This window comes from Tamandua tetradactyla, chromosome 8, assembly GCF_023851605.1.
Source record: "Tamandua tetradactyla isolate mTamTet1 chromosome 8, mTamTet1.pri, whole genome shotgun sequence".
NCBI classification, from domain to species: Eukaryota; Metazoa; Chordata; class Mammalia; order Pilosa; family Myrmecophagidae; genus Tamandua; species Tamandua tetradactyla.
The window spans coordinates 110,468,297-110,493,428 of record NC_135334.1 but is presented as its reverse complement, the minus strand read 5'-3'; the positions used below and the strand labels follow the sequence as shown (position 1 = coordinate 110,493,428).

General features: G+C 42.3%; 1 protein-coding gene across 5 annotated transcripts in view; it reads right to left on the bottom strand.

The window, feature by feature from the left end:
• The window catches only part of NAT10 (N-acetyltransferase 10), a 47,893-nt gene that overhangs the window by 7,535 nt on the left and 15,226 nt on the right, over positions 1-25,132 (bottom strand). For 4 of the 5 annotated variants that reach the window (XM_077114374.1, XM_077114373.1, XM_077114372.1 and 1 more), the window contains 18 exons: positions 23,840-24,011; positions 22,277-22,399; positions 20,537-20,598; positions 19,024-19,138; positions 18,821-18,928; positions 13,198-13,331; positions 11,954-12,047; positions 11,730-11,828; positions 9,139-9,275; positions 7,222-7,346; positions 6,645-6,795; positions 6,297-6,393; positions 5,335-5,451; positions 4,161-4,262; positions 3,989-4,063; positions 3,268-3,384; positions 2,209-2,342; positions 1,953-2,001 (listed from right to left, as the gene is read on the bottom strand). In XM_077114374.1, the coding sequence (XP_076970489.1) occupies positions 1,953-2,001; positions 2,209-2,342; positions 3,268-3,384; positions 3,989-4,063; positions 4,161-4,262; positions 5,335-5,451; positions 6,297-6,393; positions 6,645-6,795; positions 7,222-7,346; positions 9,139-9,275; positions 11,730-11,828; positions 11,954-12,047; positions 13,198-13,331; positions 18,821-18,928; positions 19,024-19,138; positions 20,537-20,598; positions 22,277-22,399; positions 23,840-24,011 (2,011 nt within the window). The remainder of the gene's footprint in view (positions 1-1,952; positions 2,002-2,208; positions 2,343-3,267; positions 3,385-3,988; positions 4,064-4,160; positions 4,263-5,334; positions 5,452-6,296; positions 6,394-6,644; positions 6,796-7,221; positions 7,347-9,138; positions 9,276-11,729; positions 11,829-11,953; positions 12,048-13,197; positions 13,332-18,820; positions 18,929-19,023; positions 19,139-20,536; positions 20,599-22,276; positions 22,400-23,839; positions 24,012-25,132) is intronic. The other variant, XM_077114376.1, reaches the window with a different exon arrangement.

Here is a 25,132-nt window from a genome sequence, read left to right as displayed (position 1 = left end):
TTCCCATGTTTGTGAGGGCAGGCTACTTCAGGTGCTGAAGTAGTGTTCATGAGACATCATGTACATACACATACACACACACACTTACCCCACTGGTTTTGTCTCTCTGGAGAACACGGACTGATGCACATTCCAACCAGGTTTAACTCCCATTCTATGAAACTGCTTTCATTTAGATCACCAACACGCCCCCATGCTGACAAATCCAATTGTCAATATTTGTCCTTACATTGTTCTCTGAACAGCACTGGATTCTCCTTCTTGAAACACTTTCTCATGGGCTGTGACAATACACCCCTTAATTTTCTCTTACATAAAAGCCACTCTTCCTTTCCCCCGCTTATCTTTTCTCCTCTTTCCTCTAGTCCCAAAGATCCAGCAGCCTTTTCTATTTACTCTCAATCCCTACTTTCAGTGGTTTTAAATATTTATTCACTTACTGAATAAAAATATTAACTGAACACTTCATATACACTATTCTAAGTGCTGGGCATACAGCAATGAGTAAACAAAAAAGACATACAAAAAAATCCTTGTTCACAAAGAGTTATTCTATTAAGAATATGCTGCTGACTCTCAAAATTTCTAGCCACAGCCTCTTCCCTGAACTTCAAATTCTTATAGCCAATTGCCTATTCCATACCTCCATTTGGATGTCTAATAGGAATCCCACACTTTTCTCACAAAATCCTGTGTTTCCTGTCAAACCTCTCCTCCCTGTCCCCTAGTGTGTCCTATCCTAGCAAACAGCTCCTCCAACACCCAATTTTTCAAACATCCAGGTTCTCAAGTCAAAAATCTAGACGTTATATTTGATCCTCCTATGTACTTACACTCCACCTCAAATCCTTCAATTTCAGTTGACTCTACCTCTAGCCCACATCGGAATCCAGGCACAACTCCCATCTTCACCACCTCCACCCTAGATGAAAACACTACATCTTCTCACCAAGTTCCCAAAGTAATCCCCCAACCTGTCTCCTCGCCTGCACCCCTGTACCACCATCGTTCATCCTCTACCCAGCAGCCACAGGGCCTTTCTTCCATTAGCTTCCCGATTCAATGGAAAGAAAATGCACAAATCCTGACCTAGGCCTCTCTGCTCACTGTGAACCACCCTCTCAGGGATTCACCAGCTGCACAATTCACCAACTTCATTTCCACTGCAGTCCTAAAACTTATTGTTCCCTCTGCTTGGAAATGCTTTTCTTTCCAAGACTGTCAAATAGTACATTCTGATGATTCAGGTTTCAGTTTGAAAAGTCACCCCCTCAGAAGCTTTATCCCCTCTCAGTATACTTTAATTTCAGGGTTTTGTCTTCTTCATAGACTATAACATTATTTGAAAATTCCTTACACCTTTACTTCTTTGTTGCCTATTTCCACCACTAGAAAACAAGCTTCATGGTTTATCCTATCTTGTTCACTGCCTGATTTGCTACAGATGCTAAATAATATCTTTTTAATGAACCAAGATCATTTAACTCTCATCTTCTCTCAATAATCCTCCATGGATTGTCTAAAATCCATGTGTCATACACACACACACACACACACACACACAGATCCCTTCTTCAAATGTCAATATTTAATACTAGTCTGCAGAACTGCACTTATCTCCTAATGCCACTTTACAAATTCAAGTGAAGCTCTCAGGTTACAGGAGTCCAGAATTTGGCGAACAAGTCCATGTGCACCTCTGCCATTCAATAAGCAAGGACAAAGCCCGGTCCGTGCCAGGCACACATTATGCAGCTGTGGAATAAACGTGTAATCACATGCCTTTTAATAAGGATGGGTGTTCTGGTGTCCCTCAGAATAAAGCTCTTCAGATGCACAGAAAGCAAACCCGCTCAAAGCACAACAGGAAGGTACTGGAGCTCTGAACAAGGGACCTGCCACCAACCAAACACAACCATAACCCTAAACCCTCTGCCAGGTGCCTCACTCACCGGGGTCTGTCTCAAATAAACAGGGACAAATCCAGCTCTTTTCCAGAACCTGAAAAGATGCAAAAAGAGTAAGTTACCTGAGTACCCTCCAGGGAAGAGCTGGCAGGTAAAGACAGGCAAGATCCAGGAGGAGCAGAAAGTGGAAGGGGAGCTGGCCAGAAGGGGAGTGCCAGACATATCACCCATGGGACTCGTGTTTTTCAGGACACCAATGCCAAGGGGGTGATGCTGGGAAGAAGGGCAGGGAGGCACTTACTTCAGGAGTCTTGGAGTCAAGCCGTAAGAAACACCCAAGTAATCCAAGTGCTCAGCAGGCCTCTCATTCAGTTTGAGGAGTAAAGGAGGGAGGTCCTTCCGAGGAGTAATGACCTCTTCCAACAAACTGACCGCCTGGGAAGATGACAGGGAGAGAACAGCACACTCAAGCACCCATGCTACACCAGGCTCTGGATTAAATCCAACAAAACCAAAGGAAATTTCTTGATTTGTTCCTGTGGTTTTTAAAATGTAAGAACACTCAATAGCCAAGTGATCATACTCAAATATATTCAACGTCTACAAAAACCTGGAATCACAAAGCTCAATCCAGAATGCAGAAGGACAGCCACACAGTTCAAAAATACCTAACAGATTTACACAGACATGGATGGGGTTCTGAAGATGAGTTCTGACATCTGACAGCTCTGTAACCTTGGAAATGACAAACCCCTAAGCCTAACCCCATCCCTATGTCCCAAACAGGGACATAATCAAAATTAAACGAATGCAAAAAAACCCAAATTATGAGAATGTTCTGTTATATCTGAAATGAAAGTTTTTGGTTGTCTTTGGTGATGAAAAAAAAATCAAATGAACATATGTGAAAGCTGCCCAACTGTTGCAGTTTATACTGTTAATTATTCTTATCGAGGAAAGACGGCACTTCCCTTAGTCTGGGTCTAGGAGCAAAGAGGAGGAGATTGTTACAGAGTGGTTCTCAGACAAAACACACACCAGAATCTCCTGGAAAGCTGGTTACAGCACAGACTGCTGAGCCCCATCCCAGAGTTTCGTACTCAGTAGGTTTGGGGTGGGATGGATGCACTTACATTTTTAATGAGTCATAGTTTGTTGCTGAAGATATTGATGTGGGGACAATTTAAGAACCACTGGTCTAGGAATTTCAACCACAGAGAAAGAAGCAGCTTCTCCCAAACAGGAGAGGAAATCTGCTTCTGCTCAGAGGGCCCAGATCACTGGAGAGTTCCCACTGATAATCCCAAAGAATTGTCCTCCCAAGAACCAGGAAACAGGAGTTTTGCCAAATGACATTTACCTCACTGCTTATGGTATGAATTTCTTGTGACATCTCAAGGATCTTTTCCTCAAGACAAGGGAATCTGCCTTCGTAGTACATCTGCAGCAATTGCAGGGCTCGGCTGCCATAGCCCATCTGAGCAAACACAAAAAGAAGCAAGCAAAGAGAAGAGATATGTTCTAAGTTTATCTATGCCATTTCTACTCCCCTTTATTGCCTCTACAAAGCCTTCACTCTGTGTCGAACTGTACTTGGCAGAGAAACAACAAAATCCCTCAATAACATCAAAGTAAAGACCCTTGAGACCAAAAGTAGTGTGCTCTCACTCTTGCTCTGGTCTAGCCCATCAAAAAAAGCCTATTATGCCACTTGGGGGCAGGGATGCTATTTGTGCTTTCTGGTCTACAGATCAGCAAGCCGCAAAGAGGGACAGTTTCTGTTCCATTGTCAGTTCTATAGCTAACTTCTGGGTGGGAATTTCCAAGAGCCAGACAGTAATAACGGAAAGCAGATCTGGTTCACAAGGCCCTTGTACTCACAAAGGAAGAGCACACACACAGCCCACCTGCTGACCCCCACCCTGGCCAAAATTCTCCATAGTAGAAGAGTGCATGGAACTTTGCTTGCTCCTTGACGGCATCCTAAGCAAACAACCAAGTACACCTGCCCTAAAGAGCTGACAGCAGCATGGCCACAGCTAACAACCTCCAGCGAGTTCACAGGCACGAGAACACATTACCCCTTGGTAATCTGGGTGAACGGCAATGCGAACAATCCTGCCTCCAGAAAGGCCGCCAAAGTCTGGGTCTTGGAACTGTGTGGGAGATACAAGTTAGTAGCTAATTAACACAAAAACATCCTCTACCACCATGCCTTTCACCTATTCAGATACGCCAAGGAAGGCACATCACCTGTTCCGACACCGTCCATGGAATCAGGTCCCCCGAAGCCTTCTTTCCTCGAGACAAACTGTTCAAGATGGACTGGCGAGAAATCTCCCCCTCCAGGCACACCTATGGTGGAGGCAGGTAGTGCATACAGAGGGCCAGCTCCAGATACCACTCATTTTGTTGTTTCTCTGCTTGGGTTGGCTGTTTCCACCCCAGGGCTTAGGCTTAAACCCATATCTGATTCACCCGTTACTAAAAGCCTCCTGACCATGCGCCATGATCACTGTTACTAACAACACAGAAGACGAACACCCTCCTAGCTCCAAAAATCACCTAAAAGAGGGTCTACATGCAAACTGTGTGCATGTGCACAGACAGGGTGCACGTACAGCTCTATACAAACCAGTGGAAATTAAAAATAACTGAAGTGCCCAATAAGAGAATGCTTACACAAATTATGGTTCATCTATATGAGATACTATGCAGCCTTAAAAAGATATTTGAGGGCGGGCCGCGGTGGCTCAGCGGGCAAAGTGCTTGCCTGCTATGCCGGAGGACCTCGGTTCGATTCCCGGCCCCAGCCCATGTAACAAAAACAAACAAAAAAAAAAACAAAATACAATAAAACAAGAAAATGTTTGAAGATGTTTCCCTTTCTTCCTTCCTTCCTTCCTTCTATCCTTCCTTCCTTCTCTCTGTCTTTCCTTTAAAAAAAAAAAAAAAAAAAAAAGATATTTGACATGCTGTTAAAAAAGGACTACCAAACACTATGATCTCATATTATGAAAAGGAAAAATGATACAAAAGCTCATAAATACATGTGTGGTTATACTCAGAAGTGGGATTCTAAGATGTTAAAGGAAATTTTTTTCCAACGTACATCTTCTAATTTTCTAATTGTGATGTACGGCTTTTATAATAAATAAACAATAAAAGGGGAAAACAAATAAAAAATTTTCCATTTGTGGGAGAGTCATAAGTCAAAATAAGAAATCGGCCAGTTCTGAATTTTACCCTTTCATGCAGAATGAGACTTCAGGTATTCCCTTCAATGCATCCTTTTCACCTGCCTCAATATCCCCAGGCACTCAGGTTCAGACCAGCAATCAGCAGCTCCCCTCCCATACTGCAGTTACTGAGTCATCGGTCCTTTGAACTAAGTGGTTCCCAAATCAAGACTGCTCTGCCTCTGTACCTGGATGACAGCAAGCACTTCTGGAAGGGCATTCTGGGTGGGGGGCACAGGAGGCAGAAGGCAGAAGAGGTGGTGAGCAGGCGCATCAGAGAGCATCTGGAGATCATTGGGAGAGTTCTGTGGGGTGCAAACACCAGTCTGTGAGAGCCACGTCTCCGCTCATCCTTAAGGTAATTCAATCGGCTACATTCAGAATCATGTGATGACTGGAGTACTGCTGTCCCTGACACCAAGCAATGAGCTAAAGCCCAGCAAAGTGCATTTCTAGAATTTTGGCAAGCCTGAGCCTCTTCTTAACTGCTTAATGGGGACGTAGCCTCAAATACCTATTTGTCACCTTGCCACCAATGCTATGCTGAGGCTATGAGCAGAAGATAATTTATTTAGCACTAATAATTTCACAGCAGGAAAAGGTCTTTCTCCAGATAAGAGGCTGCTATTTCAGGAAATCCTGTCATTACTTCTAACACCAAATCTTCAGCCTGCCATTAAAGGCTGTTCATAAAAATGCTACCTAGCCACTCAAAAAGCATCCAACTTGCCCGAGTTTTTAGGCATTTCAGATATTCTAAACCTTTAAATTTGTTGCTCCTTAAAAATAGCCCGCGACACAAAGTTGGCTTCAGTTCACACAATATCTCTGGGTGGCAACTGCTCTGCTATCTCAGCCTTAAAGATTAGTGGAAAGGCAAGAAATACGAGTGCCCCTTTCACAACAGACAAAGCTTTCTACTCTTTCCAGTTCACAAGTGTGGAGTCACATACAGGAGCTCCCCACCCTATATGCAAAGCTAGAAGCCCCAAACAAGTCCAAGTCCTTGGGCAAGCTTAGTGGCCCCTCCCTGGGGCATCTTAAGTCCTCGTGTAACGGTCACCTAAGCCACTGGGTAATCAAAGATGGGAGATGTCAAATCAAGGGAGAATGCCGAGTGCTAATGTACCTAAGGGCTGGTTGCAGTTACCTTATAATGAGAAGCCACATAGAGGGCCATGAGTCGCTGGAGGAACACTTCGGAGGCCTTATGGTAGCAAAAGAGGGTGTCTCGATTAACATAGTAGCTGGGTCTGGAGTTAAGAAGCTAAAACAAACCAGAAACCCTTCTAAGGGTTTTCCCTCAGCTCTGGAAGAGGACCCCGATGTCCTGGGCAGAAACATAACATTATGGAAGGAAGAAAAGGGAAATTAAGAAGGTTCAACATCCCAGTCTCTAAAACAGCATTCTGTGGAACAATAGGAAAAAGCCCTTTCCATTCAGTCTTTCATCACCCCCTTTTCTTTCCACAGGGAAGTCAGAGCCAGAGGAGGATACAGTTCACAGGCTTCAGGCAAGGGGCAGCCAGACACTATCCGAGTAAGGGTCAGGCAATCCAAGCACAGCAAGTCGTTAAGCCACTTCTCCACGGCGTCCCCAGGCGCATAGCGGATTGACTCCTGGAGGGAAACCTCATGCAGTGTTCGAGCTATTTCCCACAAAACACACAATAAACAACAATTACTAAATACATATTGTCCAAAAGAGCAGGGAAAATGCTCCACATCATCTTTGTCACATGTCCAGATAAATATGGCTCAAGAATTTAAACTGCATCATTTTAAATTGTTTTGGTGGATGTTCAACTTAACATTAACCCCAAAGGGATCGCGCCAAGTCCTCACCCAGTCACACCCTCAGTGACAAACAAGGGTCTACCCAACAGACAGCCTGAAATAGGCTCCCCTCTGGTCTCTGGCTTGCTACTTCTCAGAGAAAAGCTACTTCACCGATAGGGACACAACCTCTCTGCCTGATGGTGGGAGAGTCTGGTACTGCCCATAACATCATGAGGAAAGGAGGGCTCCAGCAAGGGAGTAGGGACTGCAGGACCCATTTCCATTTGCAGGCCTACCTGATGCCAGTCTGGCTGTTGTTGTGGTCTTGTTCTCTGCAGTAGTGCTGATTTGGCTCTGGGCACTCTGTTGACGGAGCTGCTGGATTAGCTTGAGGGACAGTGACCGACCAGTGCCCTCGTAGCTAGGAGCAAAGGCAAAAGCAATAAGCAATCAGGCATTAGGCCTCAAATTACCCCTTAGACGAGGCCAGAGTACCCCTTTCCTCACTGCATCAAAACGCCAGTCTCCTGCTCCCCAGGGACAGACTTGCCCCTCTGAACTTTCAGTGTGTATCTAAAGGAGGCCGACACACAGTGGCTCTTCTCAAAGCCATTCGGGCCCAGGCTCAAGTCCTGCTCTTCTACTTAGTATCTTTGACCAAGGAACTCAACCTCTTTCAACCTCATTCTCAAAAGGGAATTGTCCTATGCACCTGCATGACTGTGATACAACTAAAAAATAAAGACCGAAAAGAGACTGAAAGTAAAGCTTTTAGTGCAGCGAAGCTGGAACAAAGTTAAATGGTTAACTAACAGGAGCTGCAATATGCACAAAGGAATCAACAGAGAGCACTTCCAGTTTGGAGAACCGAGATTAAAAAAAAATTCATCACTCAAGCAACTCTTTTCATTACTACCTTCACTTAAAAGAGGACATAAGACAACTAACAAAACTTGGGGAGGCTGCACGGGTGGTTCAGCGGTAGAATGCTTGCCTTCCATGCAGGAGACCCGGTTCGATTCCCAGACTTTGCACCCAAAAAAAAAGAAAGAAATTGGGGGAAAAACTTTTTTTAAATCAACCATCATCTGATCCCTAAACTAGCTCTCTTTATTTCTGAGTATGTCCTCTTTGCCTTTAGTCACAAGCACATGTGACCACAGGGTAAGCTGCTCAGTGGGTTTTCTTCTTCGTCTTTCCTTAAGTACTATATCATTACACAGTTCTCTTTATTATACTATTTAAAGGCTTTATAAATACTTCCTCTTATCCAAATACTTTCTTTAAGAATAACGAGAGGGCTAGCATTTTGAAATAATTCTCGCCATATCCCTATAAAACAAGCTCTCACAAAGGAATTCCATTTAAAACTTAGAAGAGTAAAAAATCTATCTTGTTTAAATATTTTCAGCATAAGCAGTCAAAATAAATCTGTGCTACAGCATTATGTCTCATTCAAGACATGATTTCCATACAGTAACCTTTCCAATATTGTGTATTTACTAACCTGGAAAGAATTCTACAATACCTTGTTAATGTAAAAAATCAAATTAAGGGCAGGCCATGGTGGCTCAGTGGCAGAGTTCTCGCCTGCCATGCCAGAGACCCAGGTTTGATTTCCAGTGCCTGCCCATGCAAAAAAAAATCAAATTAAAGACAATGTTAACTGTTACTTACTTTCTTTCTTTTTTTTAGTGAAAAGATAAAAACATTTAAATGCAGAGAAAAAGTATATTCTAATAGAAGCTATCTATAGGTCCCTGGATTACAGGTGATTTTCTTTTTGCCCACCTCGTTTTTTCTAATTTTTCTCTAGCAACTATGAACTAAGTGTTTCAAATAAAAAAACCAGCTTCTCTTGTGCCATTATAAGCCATATACTACCCTTACGCTAATTATATAGTTACTTTAATACTATATCTTCACATAATCTGAAGATATAACACACTGGTATTGCTCCCCATGTACTTTTAAAAACGTGTCACGAGTTACAAAATTCTTCAATCTTATGCTGCTTATTCAACGTCAGACTAGCAGTGAATTACATGTATTATTAAGAAGCCAGCTCCTCTTCGCAGAAGCTCTTGGACAGACTGAGGCAGCTCCAAATAAAGGCTCAGACCTACCTTTTCCCAGGCCAGGGTATACACATTATACTCCACCTAATCTGCAAGAACCCACAGTGGAAATTGCTCCCACCCATACTGTCTTACCCATTAATAGTGGATGCCATGAAAACAAGGTAGGGACCAAGCAGGCTTTTCACCAGAGGGAGGGGGATGGCAGCAGCTTCATCAATCACAACAAGTTCAGCCTGGCCCAGTTTCACAGCATCTGCAGGATGTATATACTGTGGAGAAGAAACACTAAGATTATTAGCTTAGTCATCTAATGGCATGGCTGTGATTACCGGTGCCTTGTCATAAAGGCCACGTTCTTTCCTCTCTGCCCCTTTCCATTTCTTGTTTCTCCCATTCCACATTTCCTTGGTAGTACAAAAATGAAATGGGCCTGGAGTCAGATGCCTGTGTTCAAACAGAATTCAACCATTTAGTGTGTAACCCTGGACAAGTCACCTAAACTCACAGAGCCTCAGATTCTTCTTCTATAAAAATGAAGAAATGCCAGTCTTATGGCTGCTTAAGGGAAAACAGTTTGCCCAGTGCCTGGCTTATACAGTAGAGAGATGGTGGCTTACTTCCCCCACCCTCGCCCCCCTTTTTTTTTGCCTTCTACTCAATGTTTTTCTCTCTGGCCTCAGATTAGATGAAATCTCCCTGTACTGGTGCAGACAATATTTCTACATTTCTTTCTTATGCCTACAAACAACACCTTCATTTCTTCAGAGAAAAATGTAAACATGGAATACAAAGGCCAAAAAAAGAAAAAAATGGTATAGCTACTGTGGAAAACATTTTGGCAGCTCCTCAGAAAGTTGAAAACAGAATTCCAAAAGGTCTAGAAATCCCACATCTTGGTATATACCCAAGAGAAATGAAAGTAGGGGCTCAAAATGGTATTTCTGCCCCAATGTTTACAGCAACATTATTCACAATAGCCCAAAGGTGGAAGCAACCCAGTGTCCACCAACAGATTAATGATAAATTTCAAAGCATACCGCAACAATTAGTTGTAGAACAGATTTCAGAGTTTGGTATGGGTTACAATTTCACAGTGTTAGGTTTTCACTTCTAGCTGCCTCAAGACAAGGGAGACAAAAAGAAATATCAATATAATAATTCAGCAATCAGACTCATTTGTTAAATTCTATCGTCACTGTTAGTAACTCCAACTTCTGCTTTGATCTTTCTCCCCCTATCCCATATTATTGGCAGCCCTTTCTAACAAGAAAAAGTTAGAATGGGCATAGTCCAAATATCCCTCTAAAGACAGAGAGAAAGATCAAAGAAGGAGGAGTTGTAACAGAGAAGATACGATTTAACAAATGAGTATGACTACTGACTCATTACGTTGATGTTTCTTTTGGTCTCCAGTGTCTTGGAGCAGCTGGAAGGAAAAATCTAAAACTGTGGAACCGTAACCCATGCCAAACTCTGAAATCTGTCCTATAACTATCTGTTGTGGCATACTTTGAAATTTATTGGTTTTTTTTGTATATATGTTATTTTTCACAATTAAAAACAAAAATAGCAGAAAGCAGTCTCCTAGGAGAAAAAGGCAACTGGCTTTAATCTAATCTTCTTTACTCAATCTCCAGCAAGAAGGAAAAGGCCTCAAAGAGGCACAAATAAAGTAAGATCACCTTCTCTGTGTTTAAACGCCAGTGTAGAAAAAGGGACTCTGGTAATATAAGAAGAAATTTAATTACAAATTGAAGGAGAAGCAAGGGCTGAGCCAGAGCATTTCCAAGAATTATCTTCTTTCTTTGATATGTGTATTTTTCTTGCGTTTTAACAGGTCCCTGTAATCCTCACTGATTGCAGCCTGCCCCACATGCCCACACCAACAGCCCTTCCTTCTTTCAGCTGAAGGGAATGAGGCAAAGGAGGGAAGAAACGTATAGAATGAAGAGATACTAGACAGAGACCCAGAAGGTTAAAAAAAAAACATAGGTCCTTAAAATAAAGGGAATCAAGACTTCACATTTTTTATAATCTAAGTTCTTTGTAAAACATACCTTGACAGGTGTGTATACACATTTAAAGTTCAAGGCGTAAACTGCCAAATTCAACTAGCCCAACCCAACTCCGAAAATAATTGATGAACTTATTCTACCAAGAGCTCATGGATCGCAGTTCTTTTTGCAAACCTGTCACCTTGATGCCTTCTTTACAGATTTAACAAAACTGTAGCCTTTGGACAAGTGCAGAACATTCAGACTTACAAAGCAGGAAAGATTTATAGAGCTTTTGGGATAACACTGTTCAAAAAGGAAAATGGGCCACTGGCTAAACCACAAAGATTAAGATTCAGAGAACATTTTGTAAAGCTTTTTTTCTTCTAAATGGTGAGGTCATTGTTCTAGTTACAGATGCACCATTTCAAAGCCTGCAAACTGAGCAAAATTAGAACTGATGCCAGAACAATGAATGCACATTTATTTTAGCTGATCAGCACATACACAATCCCATGTATTCAATTTTAGAGGGACAAAACCACAACTTTTTGTACACACACTTATTAGTTTGCTTGAATGTTTTTCTTTAAAAGAACCTGAAAATCTAGGTTTGTTATAAAACAATAACACTCTTTCACACTTATGCAATTACACAGACACATCGTAGAACCATTTAAACTCAAGAGGAGTGGGCCCCACCTAGCAAGGTTTTAGGATGAGCCTCACCTGAATAGTCTGCCTGTGTTCTCGGAATACATTCACTCTGATTACTGCTTTGTTAAATTCAGGATTTAAAGACTGAATAATCTCATAATCCAGATGCTCCTGACAGGGAAAGAGTCAAATCAATAACAAATTTTAGAAACAAAATAGTAAGAAAGTATTCTAATTCTTCACCCGGATTTAAACCCAGCATTGAATTAAAGTAAGTTCTTTACCTAATTTCCTACCTGATACTGCAGTGCATCAAATCCTTTAAATACAAATTCAAAGAGAGTATGGAGGTTATCAGGGCTTGGGGAGGTAACAAAGATATTGGAGTACCTATAGATAAAAAAAAAAAGGATTTTTTTCTCTTTTATACTTTTAAGTTTTCTCCTGTCATACAGGTGATAACTAGAGACAATGTCAGGAAAAGGGCATCTTTTTGGGGAGACAAAATAAAGCAACTCCAGACCTGAATATATTTTTTCCCCAAACCAATGAAAAACCAAATAACACTAACATGCTAACAAGATACCAAGTCCTGGCAATAAGCTACCAACAACTATGAAAGCGAACTGCTGAGAGGAACTGTGGAGATGACTGCCTCAGTCTGCAGAAGCAGCACACTGCTCCCCAACCCCAGGGCGTTAAAAGAGGCTCAACTACACATTCATCACAAACGAGCCTGAGAAGGTTTCAAACTGTGAAGCCAGAGAGTTCAATCAGGGCTGAAGCCAAGGCCACAGCCCGGTCACCAGTGGATCCTAGTTGAGAGGGGAGGACTGCTAATGGCTAAGAGGCTGAGTGGTGTGCAGGAGGAACCTAAAGAACAAAAGATGAGGAGTCAGGAGCTGAGCCCAAGGCCTAGCTTGACTTGCTGGGGGATCTTGGGCAACTCACTGAGAACCCCTGAGCCCATGTTTATCCCTTATAAAATGCTCACAGAACTTTGAAGAGTATCAAGGAAGATAACGCATATACAGAAAAGCGTGGTAAATTCTAGGTCCATTACTGTGTCTGCAAAGTTGGAAGCATACACTCTACTGGCAGATACATAAATCTTCTGGCTATGGCAAAGAACAGAGTAAAATCACACCCAAAGGCAGTGTCTCAGAGGCAAACAAGGTCTTACTACTGATCAAAATTATTAAAATGGCAAACGTGCTTTTCTTAGTCAGTAAAGCTAATCATGCACATTTCTGACCCTCTATCTGTGCTTTTGTGTATCTGTTCAACTTCACTGATTACAAAGGCTCTGACGCATGTGTCCATGGGCCACGTGCACATGTGCAAGTGTGTGTGCACATATGGGGGGGTTGGAGGAAAACAGTGCTCCTGATTCCAAGCAGGAACTCGAGACTCAGAGAAGTAACACACCAAGCTTGCTTAGAACTAGGAGCAGACTCTCCTGGTCTCCAGACCCCTGATCCCGCACAATGCTTGCCCCAGAGCCTGAAGTTCCTAAAGAGGGGGAATTGGGCCCTCTTACCCAAATGCCACTGCCCCAGCAATAGCCAATCCCAGAGCTGCAGATTTTCCTCTTCCTCGGGCAGCGGTGAGCGCAACGGTACTCCTCAAGGTCTTTTCAGAGATCCCCTCAATGAATTTCAAGACAGCTTTGGCCTGTGGAAAAAGAACCCCTGTTTATTAGATGGAGTCTCAGGAAGACCAGAGTTCCAGCCATTTATCATCATCACTGTGGAAAAAGTTAGTCTGATACCAAGGCTATGGAAAGGGGTATAACAATTCTTACAGCCAGAAAGCAATGTTTAGCACTTGGATACCTCACTCCCTTTGTGGACTCATGTCAGTCTCAAAGCTGTAGATACCAATTATATGCTGATAACCCCAAAATTGACATCCCCAGTCCAGACCTCTTTCCTGCAGACTCTTCTATATATCTCTACTTAGATGTCGAACAGGCATTCCAAACTTCAAACGAACATCTAGTGTCCCCCACAAACCTTCTCCTAGTTTTCGCCATCTCGGTTAACCTTATCCAACTGCTCTGGCCAAAAGCTACCTCCCTTTTAAGTCTCAAATACCTGATCCATCAGCAAATCCTGTTAGTGCTACCTTCAAAACATACAAAATCCTACTATTACTCACCATTCTATTCTCCTCCTCTACCACTCTGGTAAGCCAATGTCCTGTCTTATTGCAGTAACCTCTTAATTAGCCATCCTGCTTCTACCCTCATTCTCCTATATACTCAATGCAGCAGCCAGAGGAATTCTTTTCAAAATAAGCCTGAAGATCCCTCTGGCAGCTGTACTGAAACGACACAGTAATCTGAAACCCCCCTCAGGCCCCCATCCCTCAGAGTAGGTGCTAAAGCCCTCAGATGGACCCGCAGGGCCCTGCACCGTCAGCCACCATTCCTTCTCAGACTCATTTTCCCTTACTCTCCCTAATCACTCTGTGTCAGCCCCATCAGCCTCCTTGCTGGCACCGGGATGTGCCAAGTACACTCCTACCTCAGGCCAATGTTCTTACTGTTGCCTCTGCCTGAAACACTCTTTCTCCAAATATCCATAGGGCTTGTTTCCTCAATTCCTTCAAGCCGTTGTTCAAATGTCCCCTAAATGAGACCTTCTCTGACCACTATATCTAAACCTGCAGCATCTCACCCTCACCCTGGCACCTCCTATCCCACCTGGCTCCTTTTTATTTTTCTCCACTGTACATGTCACCTTCTACTACACTACATGGTTTGCTTTTTTTACTTATTTACTGTCTGTCTCACTCCATTAGAATGTAAGCTCCCTGATGCAGAGGTGTGTTTCTCTTATTTACTACTATAGCCTATGCCTGGATGAGTGGCTGGCACCTAGAAAGGAAAGCAAGATGCCAAAGGCACCAAGGGAAAGGACGACTCATGCTACCATTCAAGGACCAAACTCTACTCCCCAACTGGCTGCTGTCCTAGGAACAGGCCTTTGAAACTGGCACTTAGGCAGTGATACTATGAAGACACCAAAGAGCCATAGGCCAAAGCAGATGGAGGGGAAGGAAGTGGAGAAGCTTCAGGAAGCCAAGTCTCTCCAGACGGAAACACTCAAAAGGGCCCCAAGTCCTACTTGTCTTAACTCAACCTGTGTGGAACACTATAGACCACTCTTCAGTTATTTGTTTTAGAATAAGAAAGTTATAAACTCTGATAAAACATAACTGAGGGCGGGCCGCGGTGGCTCAGCGGGCAAGAGTGCTTGCCTGCCATGCCGGAGGACCCCGGTTCGATTCCCGGCCCCAGCCCATGTAAAAAACAAACAAACAAACAAAATATAATAAAACAAGAAAATGTTTAAAGATGTTTCCCTTTCTTCCTCCCTTCCTTCCTTCCATCCTTCCTTCCTTCTCTGTCTTTCCTTCCCTTCCTCCCTCTCTCTTTAAAAAAAAAAAAAAAAAAAAAAAAAAAAAAAAAACATAACTGAAAACTGACTTAACAGAAGAGTCCCAAAGCCAAACTAAAAATTCATTCTAAAATTATTTCCCAAAATGAAAACCCAATTAAAAAAATAATAATAACCCAACTAAAGAGTAGGTAAAGAAAGCCCCCTTGAGACACTGGGGAAAAATGTGGAAATATTAAACTTCCCTTTACCTGGGGAATTCCTGATATTCTCGCAAACATTGGGGACTACGAATTTAATAGGATAAGCCCTTGATCTTGGGGCTTGCCCTTAATGAAACTTATTCTTGCAACGGAGGAACTAAGCCTACTGATAAATTGTACCTAAATGTCACTTCCAGAGAAAACCTCTTTTGTTGCTCAGATGTGGCCTCTCTCAAAGTCAACTCAGCAGACAAACTTACTGTCCTCCTCCCTATGTGGGACTTGACTCCCAAGGGTGTAAATCTTCCTGGCAACGTGGGACATGACCCTCAGGGATGACCCTGAACCAACCCAGCATCATGAGAATGAGAAAGATTTCTTGATCAAAAGGGGGAAGAGAAATGAATCAAAATAAAATTGAGAGGTCATCTGGAGTTATTCTTATGCATTACGTAGATGTATCTCTTTAGTTTTGTGTATTAGAATATCTAGAAGGAAGTACCTAAAACTGCTGAAAGGTATTCCAGCGGCCATGATTCTTGAAGACAACTGTATAACTATGTAGCTTTTACAGTGTGACCATCTAATTGTGAAAATCTTGTGGCTGATACTCACTTTATCCAATATTTGGACAGATAAGTAAAAAAATGAGGATACAAAATAAATAAATAATAGGGAGGGAAAGGGGTATGGGATGTTTTTTGGGTGTTCTTCTTCACTTTTATTTTTATTCTTAAATGTATTTTTTTGTATAGTGAAAATGTTCAAAAATTTATTGTGATGATGAATGCAAAACTATATGATGATACTATGAACCACTGATTGTACACTTTGGATGATTATATGGTATGTGGATATATTTCAATAAAATTGCATTAAAAAAAAAGTGGGTAGGACACAGGCAGATTATTTCACAGGACAAAAGCAGATTAGTTCACACTCCCCCAAAATTAGCCATGACCAATAACCAAATGAAAACGGTGTCTGTCTCTTTCATAATTAAAGCAACAAAGCAATTTTCTCAAACAAGAATGGCAAAGATTTAAATGTACCCAGCATCAGCAAGGCTGCAGGGAAAAAGCATTTCATAACTTTGGTTAATTATTTAACACCTGAGACTCAGAGTTAAAGCACTGAAGCTATGAAAATCAGCATTACCCCACTCAGTAACTGTTAAAAAAAGCTGAAAAAGTGATCAGACTTCAACTAGAGATATGAATGAAGCTGATCTGGATAGGACTAAGGTAAATCAGAACTAGGTAAAGAATGATATGGCCCATATTTTCAAACTTCAACCTCTGTGCAAGACAAAAAGGGAGAGATGTTTACTGGGTGCAAAATTTATATCCTGGGAAGCACATTATCTATTTTAGCCCATTATCTATTTTAATTCGTATAGTCAGTTTACTTGAATGCCATAATTACATGGAATCTTGAATAGGGTATGAGATTTTTGCTGTCTTTTCCAGGTTAGAGTGATGCCCTGAAATACCCCAGAGTAATTTGGGCAGTGAATTAAAAAGTACTTGCAAAGTCCCCTTAGGGGACTGGGGAGAAAGGAAAAAATATTAAACTATTAAAATATTAAACTTCCCCAAGCAGTGGGGACAACAAATTCAATAGGCCAAGCCTGCATTCTTGGGGCTTGCCCAGATGAATCTTATTCCTGCAAAGGAAAAGCTAAGCCTACTGGTAATTATGCCTAAGAGTCACCCCCAGAGAACCTCTTTTGTGGATCATATGTGGCCTCTCTCTCTCTACGTCAACTTGGCAAGTGAACTCACTGCTCTATCCCGTGTGTGGGATCTGACTTCCACGGATGAGCCAGGACCTGGCATCATGGGAATGAAAAAGCATTCTTGACCAAATGGGAGAAGAGAGAAATGAGACAAAGTCTCAGTGGTTGAGAGTTTCAAACAGAGTTGAGCTGTTATCCTGGAGGAGATTCTTACACAGTACACGGATATCCCTTTTCAGTTTATGGTGTTTTGAAGTGGCTAGAGCGAAGAACCTAAAACTGCTTAACTGTGTTCCAGTAGCCTTGATTCTCTGAAGAGGACTGTATAACTATACAGCTTTTATAATGTGATTATATGACTGTGAAGACCTTTTTTCTGATGCTCCTCTTATCCAGGGTATAGAGAGATGAGTTAAAAAAAAAAAAGATAAAAAATAAACAGAGGGAGATAAAGGGTAAAAAATGGTAGACTGAAATTCTGTTGATCAATGAAAGGGAGGGGTAAGGGGTATGGAATGTATGAGTTCTTCTTTTTCCTTTTTATTTCTTTTTCTGGAATGATGCAAATATTTTAAAAATGATGATCATGGTGAAGAACACACAACTATGTGATGATACTGGGAGCCATACATTGTATACTACGGTTGGATTATATGTGTGTGGAGATTTCTCAATGAAAATATTTTTTAAAAAGGCATTTCATACACTATTGGTGGTTCCATTAACTGGCACAACACACACTTTAACGCGCACATTCTCCAATCTAGCAAAAAGTCTGGAATGAACCCAAATATCCAATAGGGGACTATTTACATTCTGCATATTTAAAAATATTCGTTTATATGCACGGAAAAAGATCTACAAGTACACACAATAAACTGTTAACATCAGTAATCTTTGGAGAATGGAGCTGCTATGTATAAACACCACTTTCTATTTTTCCTGTTTTTGGTACTAATTCTTGTTTTTAACCATGGCCATTTATTATTGTTATAAAAATAATGGTGACATTGTAGTTTCTCCTTTTCTCACTGGTGATGAAGAGGGTCCCAGGAAATGATTCAAAGCACCCTAGAGCCTGCAGCCTGAGCTGCACAGAGAGCTATGTAGCTGATAATGTTATTTCCAGAGAGAAAAGGGAGATCAGGCTGTTTTCCATCAAGAGAGCAGTACTCATGTGCCAAGAGACCTATGCAGCTCATCTAGACTAGAACCCTTGAAGGATTATGGAACAGCTTTGAACAGCCATGCCCAGTGAGCACCCTATATGGCCCAAGAACCAAGAGAGAAGCTGAATGTACCAGCACTGGCCACCTCAGATGAGCACAGAAATATAACCACCCAGACTGCTGTTTGAATCCAGAGACCAGGTACATACCCTCACAGAGGGGCCTCACCAGGCTTCAAACGAGAACAAAGAGCCTCAAGCTGTCCTCTCACCTCTGTCCAACAAGCCATAACAACTGGGATTTAATAAATACCTTTGCACCATCAAAATTTAACTGATATTAAAGAATACAAGTATATCACCCTCTCTTGGAAAAAGCATTGAGAGAGTTCCTCTTTAAATTTAATCCATTTCCTCCCTTTCCCCCAGCACCCTGAACTGTTAAATTGGGGAGGTATGGGAGGTAATCCCTGGACACCTTTTGTGAACCCAGGCAATAATGAATAGCCCTGCTATTGCTGGGCACATGTGCATTCAAACAAGAGAAAAAGTTCTTTTTCCCAGAAAGGATCTGAGTCTTGACTTGTCCTAATATGGCTTCAGCTGCTTTCTGCGCTTTCTGTGTCCATACTGAAGTAAGCCACGCTCACCTGGTCAAGGGTCTTGCAGCAGTCCACCAGGACCCCCACAGGCTGGGTGTCCTGCAAGCTCTCCTTTAACCCCTTCAACTCCAGATCAAAAGGACCCAAGCTCTCTTCCTACCAGAGAGAAGAGGAAGAGAAGATGAGCCATGGGAGAATCAACACCAGAAAAACACAGCCTCCCCCACATTCCTGCCCTCTGACAGACTCACCGGGGTCTGTGGAGGTAGGGCCTCGATGCTGGCAACGTGGGAGGAGATGGGCAGGATATTGAGCTGGTCATCGATGACAAGACACTTCTTACAAGAGGCCAGAGAGAGAATAAACCTGAGCAACAAAACCACTGTAAGGAGGTGCTGGGAAAAGGGGAACAATGTCTAAAACAACAAGGGTGTGGATTTTCTCCAGGCAAGTCGTCTGGGCTACATGTCTCCGAGACAGCCACCGAAAGCAAAACCCTGCTTGACAGCAGTGAGAGATGACTCAGGGCCTCCTCTCAAGGCACCTGAACACGCTGCACACAGCAAACAAGAAAACCAAAGAGCTCTTCCTGAAAGACTGCCGCAAGCACGCCACGTTGTTCTCCACATTGTTTGGCCCTTCCTACATCCTCCCAGGCTCACCTTTTGGCACTATAGTGTCCAAGGCAAACCTGCAGTGGGAAATTCCAAACCCCGCACATAATCCCCAGTCACATAGGGAAAAAAACACAGACACAATTGGATTTACCTTCTGTCACAGGAAGAAAAAAATAAATAAAAGGGACAAGGAGATAAGAAAGCTCCCTTAAGAAATATAATACAAACATTCTCACATGTAGAAAAGCACGTATTCGGCTATAAAATTCCAACATCCTCCCACAACAGCAAGAAAAGGGTCTCACCTGGTACTTTCACATGCCGCTTCTGTTCTGTTCACCAGCACGTGGTCACACCTCTTGGCCTACTCATTCCACTGAGTTAAAGCATCACAGGCCCCAAGGGTTCAACACAGCCACGGTTTCTAAACCTCAGCATACTGACATTGTGGACCAGACCAGTCTTTGTTGTGCTGTCCTATGCACTGTAGGTTATTTAGCAGCATCCTTAGCCTCTACCAGTAGATGCCAATAGCACCCCCAAGTCATGACAACCACAATATTTTCAGTCATGAAGTAAGTCAAATGTCCCCTGCAGGACAAAATCATTGCTGCTGAGAACCACTGATCTAAACCCAAGTTTCTTAAGGTATTTCACAGGTTGCTAACTGGCGCTCCCTAAAAAAAGGTTCTGTGGTCAAATGAATTTGGGAAACAATCAGTTAAGCAGGTCTCTGCTACTATAAGACTTTTCAGAGGCTAATGTGGATCTTCATAAAGGAACAAGTATCAGCACTTCCCAAATACATTTGATGAGAACCTTTTTGCACATGTTTAAATTCTTCTGTGAATCAAGAAACACACTTTTGGGCAACAGTGATTGAGACAAGTAGAATGACTTGGTTAAGGCCACCAGTCAGGGCCAGACTCAAGACAGAATTCAAATCTCCTAGCCCTAACTTTCCACTCAGTTTCACTGCATCTAGATAATTTCATTACTACTGCTGTCAAAAACTCACCCCTCTGGACTCCTATACTACCTTCCCTCATATAAAAGAAAACTTTCAATTGGATTCAAGATAAAGATATTACTCCCAGTTTGACTCTCCATAATTGAAAAGGCGCTAAGAAATGTGCTATAGACTCACCGCTCATTAAATCTTCCCACCACATCCTGATGGGCCTCAGTTCTGTATCTTGAATGCACGTCCTAAAAAAGCAAGACAGGGTGCACAGGTGGTTCGGTGGTAGAATGCTCGTCTTCCATATAGGAGACCCGGGTTCCATTCCCGGACCATGCACCCACCCACCCCACCCTCCACACACAAAAAAGCAAGACAATCCCCATTAAGAAAGTTTGCAATTTCGGCTCCAGCGCCAAATGTGAAGCTCTCTGTGAAGCAACCCTAGGATAAGAGAGATGTTAGAGATGCTGCTGCAAACAAAGCCACCCATGTCCTGTGCTGAACTGACCAAAAACCATTTGCTAAAATCAGGATCAGAAATGTTCCTCATTAGAACAAACTTTCCCTCACTTCATCTTTGTCTTTTCCCACATTTTATCCAATATCGTAAGATACATTCATTCATTCATTCAACAGAAAGTACATTCTTACTGTGTGCCAGGCATGGGGCAACACTAGTAAGTAAAGCATGCTCTCTCTTCTCATGGAGCTTTCAGTCTAGTAGCTGGGGTGGGCGCAAATAAGTAAAGTAACATAAACTTCAGCAAATGCTACAGATGAAAAACAGGGTTAAAAAAAACTCCCTTATAAAGGACAATGAGGGAAAGCCTCTCTGAGGTGGTAAGTGAGATCGAGGGACAGACAGAGGCAGCCATTTAAGAGGGGAAGGAAGAAAGAACAATCTGATGTGAACACAAAGGTCACTGGATGGTTACTAAATGCTAGACACTCTTCTAGGACCTAGAAATGGACAAGTGAGGAAAACAAAGTCCCTGCTTCCATGAAGTTTACAGACTAGTTTAGAAAGACAGACAATAAACAAATAAATATAAAACTTTAGGTGGGTTGTCGAGTACTTTGAAGAAAAATAAAACAGGTTAAGAACTGACAGGGTGAGGATCCTATTTGAAATAGGGTTTCAGCAAAGATCAAACCAATGAAGTAACATCTGAGCAGGGGCTTGAATGTAGGGAAGAGGTACACTCTGTGGGAACAGCAAGTACAGAGGCCCTGAGGTAACAGCTGGGCATGTCTGAGGAACTCTGAGGCCAAAAAGCAGCTGAAATGGTGAGGGACTGTGAAATAGTAGTGGTGGGAAGACAACACTAAGATTTCACCAGACAAACACAGTTCATGCAAACCTGGGCCCAATCCTAACACAACTGTCAAGCAGCTGGACCATGGGCATGACTCAAACCATGCTTCTCAGAACATTACCAGGGCAGCACTGGTGAGGGCAGGAGATTAGTGACCAAGTGAGACATATCCTGGCTCCTAACCACATCCTGAGCCAAAGCGGCTTTTGCTCTGAGAGAAAACTACCTCTCCCAGAGCTGAGGTTCCTGCTAAACTGAGAATGGAAATGGAAAATCTTCCTTGACTAATTGTTGCAACGAGGGTCAGTGAGGGACCCTACACACATCCTTTTTTGCAGAATCAAATATAGGCAATGCCACAGCTCTTTGCAAAATACCATTATGGAAAATATAACTACATAAAAGCTGCATCATATCTGAATCTCACTGGTGAAGGATTTACAAATGCCAGAAAGCAAATTTGTAATTCAGACATTCCTAGGCACACTCACAGCCACTGAAATTATGTGCAGTGACTTTCTGATTAGTTGTAGTTAAAGAGCTCCTAGCTCCAGTGATCACTGCTCACTAGATTTGCCCAGTGGGAATTCTTAAAAGAAACACTTACCATCGTCATTGTGTACAACTGCTTAAGGGAATTCATGGTCCGAAGGAGGATAACCACCAGCCCACCGCCTTCCACTGTTTCTACAGTCCTGGCCAGCAAATTTGGAGTTAAGGCTTCAAAATCCTGTAAGAAGGAAACCTTAGAGCTGGTCATACAAATAAGAATCCCAGGGATGGGGGCGGGCCGCGGTGGCTCAGCGGGCAAGAGTGCTTGCCTGCCATGCCAGAGGACCCCGGTTCGATTCCCGGCCCCAGCCCATGTAAAAAACAAACAAACAAACAAAAAATAATAAAATAAAATAAATACTTTAAAAAAAAAAAAAAAAGAATCCCAGGGATGCTTAACCAAGGTGATGACACAAAAAGAAGGCTTGAGCGCACAAACCCAAGACTCTATTCCCCCACCCTCACCAGGACTCACACACACTCCCAGCCCCTTATTTAGGGGCACAACCGGTTTTATATGTCAAAAATGTTTCTAATAAATTCTGATTAAAAATCCTATTTGAAAACAAATCCTTCAAACTTCACTGGCTCACACTTGACTTTCAGAAATATCTCACATTATTTTCTGACATGTTTATATATCTAATCTGTTTGGCAAAACTCATCTGCATCATGAAGGGGAGCTACTGTTTACAGGAGCCGACCACTCTGGTCGAAAAGAATGCGACAGCTTATGCTGAGCTTACGAACACTCCCACCAACCAGTCATCCAGCCAGTAATATGCCAGGCAGCCCACCAGAATTCAAGAGGAAAATATCAGAACCTCTATTCATTATTTTTCCCCTCATTTGTTAATTTATACTGTAAGAGGTATGTTTTACAACACACATAATCATGGTTATAATAATACATGTACATAGCATATAAAAATTTGGGTATTTGTACTTAAATTATTTTTGCCCTTTTTTTGGGGGTGTGGGAGGTAGGGGAAACAGGTACAATAGCATAGAACAAAGTCCATCACAACTGAAAACAAAGAAAAAGGCAAAACTTAGCCCATAAGAACAGATATATCAGTGAGGAAATTCACCAAGTAGTTCCCTGAAGGGTAAACGTGAAGGGTTTTTAGTGGCTAGAAAGGGGTGGGGGTGGGTATTTACGGTGATTCATTCTAAATAGGCCATATATGTCCATAGATCTGTACCCAGTTAGTTAAAACAAGCCCCACTGCTCACTGGTCAGGAAAGAATCTTCAGTTAGCCCACTAAAGGTCTGGAATCCTAGGGTCATTCAAAGTTCATGGTCCTTCCTTAACAGCTTCAGCTGGTTAGAACCAGTTATGATGAAATATAAAATAGTTTTGCCATGTCTAGACAAGCAATACTCTAAGTAGAAACTTTTCTTTTTATATTAGGGTGAATGATCAAGTTTCCTTTGGAAAGATAACCTAGTCTTCCCCTAAAAATGCTTGGGGGATGGGGTGGCAGGGAAGGTGTGTGTCAATCTTCTCTCCTACTGTATCACCTGTTCTCGGTGGGGAAGCAGCCAGCCCAAGCACCTCACAATGCCCTGCATCTACCCACCAACTCCAATCTCAGGCTGGAGGAGACCACCCACCTGGAGGACACACATGCCAAATGTATTGCCAAGGATCTTGTGAGTTTCATTGTAGTAGCAGTAGCGAATGTTTGTGGCCGCTACAAAGAGTTCAAATGGGTCATCTTGCTTTATGTTCAACGTCCCATTCTTTATTTTCTTCTGCAGCTGTCGCATTCTTTTCTTCCGGTGACTGCAATGACACCCCATCCCATGAGAGCCAGTGAACCAGAGAGGCTAAAGAAATGGGAGTAGGATACAGCTTCAACGACCACTCAATTAGACTGTCGGAGCTAGCGGGAATGTGGAAATTGTGAGGCCAAATTCCTCATTCTAAAGGTGAAAAAAACTAGAGAAGCCTTAAAGCAGGGGTTTAAAAGATGGTTTTTAGAGTGAGACAGTGATGAGCCTGTGTGAGCCCTGCTAGTCTGTTCTATGACCTAGGGCAAATATTTTATTTCAAAAGAGGGGTAATGGGAGTACCTTAACCTCACAATATTTGGCCAGAGATAGAGTTTGAAACCAAGCCTCTATGCCTCAACTACACTGTGCTATACTCTCCTGCTCCCCAAAGGGCCTGGGAAAGGTAGGGTGATGATAGATTATTCAATGATTGAAAAAAATCTTTTCCAAGAAAATTCATCCACTTCCTTACCCAGTCCATGCAATCAAGTTCTCAAGGGCAGCTCTAATCAAAGACAATATTGATAGAGGATGTAAGGGTTGGAATGGAATCTGCATGCCTCCCATTTACCTCTTTCCCTTACAGACAGAGAGAGGAACAAGAATGTCTGGAATTCAGAATTATAGCTGATCAAAATGTTACCATAGTTCTATAACAGAACAGCTAGAAACAAGGCCCCTTCTATACTAAGCCTCTCATTCCTCATCTGTGAAATGAGCAAGCTGATCTTCATTGCTCCTTCTGGTTTGTGCCTTAAGTTCACCAACTTACAAGAAAGCATCAGCTTTAACATGATGCTCTGCCAGCTCACAGACATGATGGGGTTGACGTGGAAGACTACAACAAACACAGAATAGACTTTTAAAAGTAAAACTATATTGGTTAAATTCAAAAGGCAAATCTGCCCAGAAAACTGTGAATGGCCTAAATCTGCACCCATCTCACATTTACCAACCGACTGGTAGTGAGAATCAGAAGCCCCAGAAACATGAAATTCTGCCGATAGGTGAGAGGTCTTATTCTCAATATTTTAAAAGGGCTTATCTACCCGATTATGAAAGCTTTATAATACAAATTATGCTTTAAATTATATACCAGTGATATACACCTAAATGCTAACAATGCTTGGA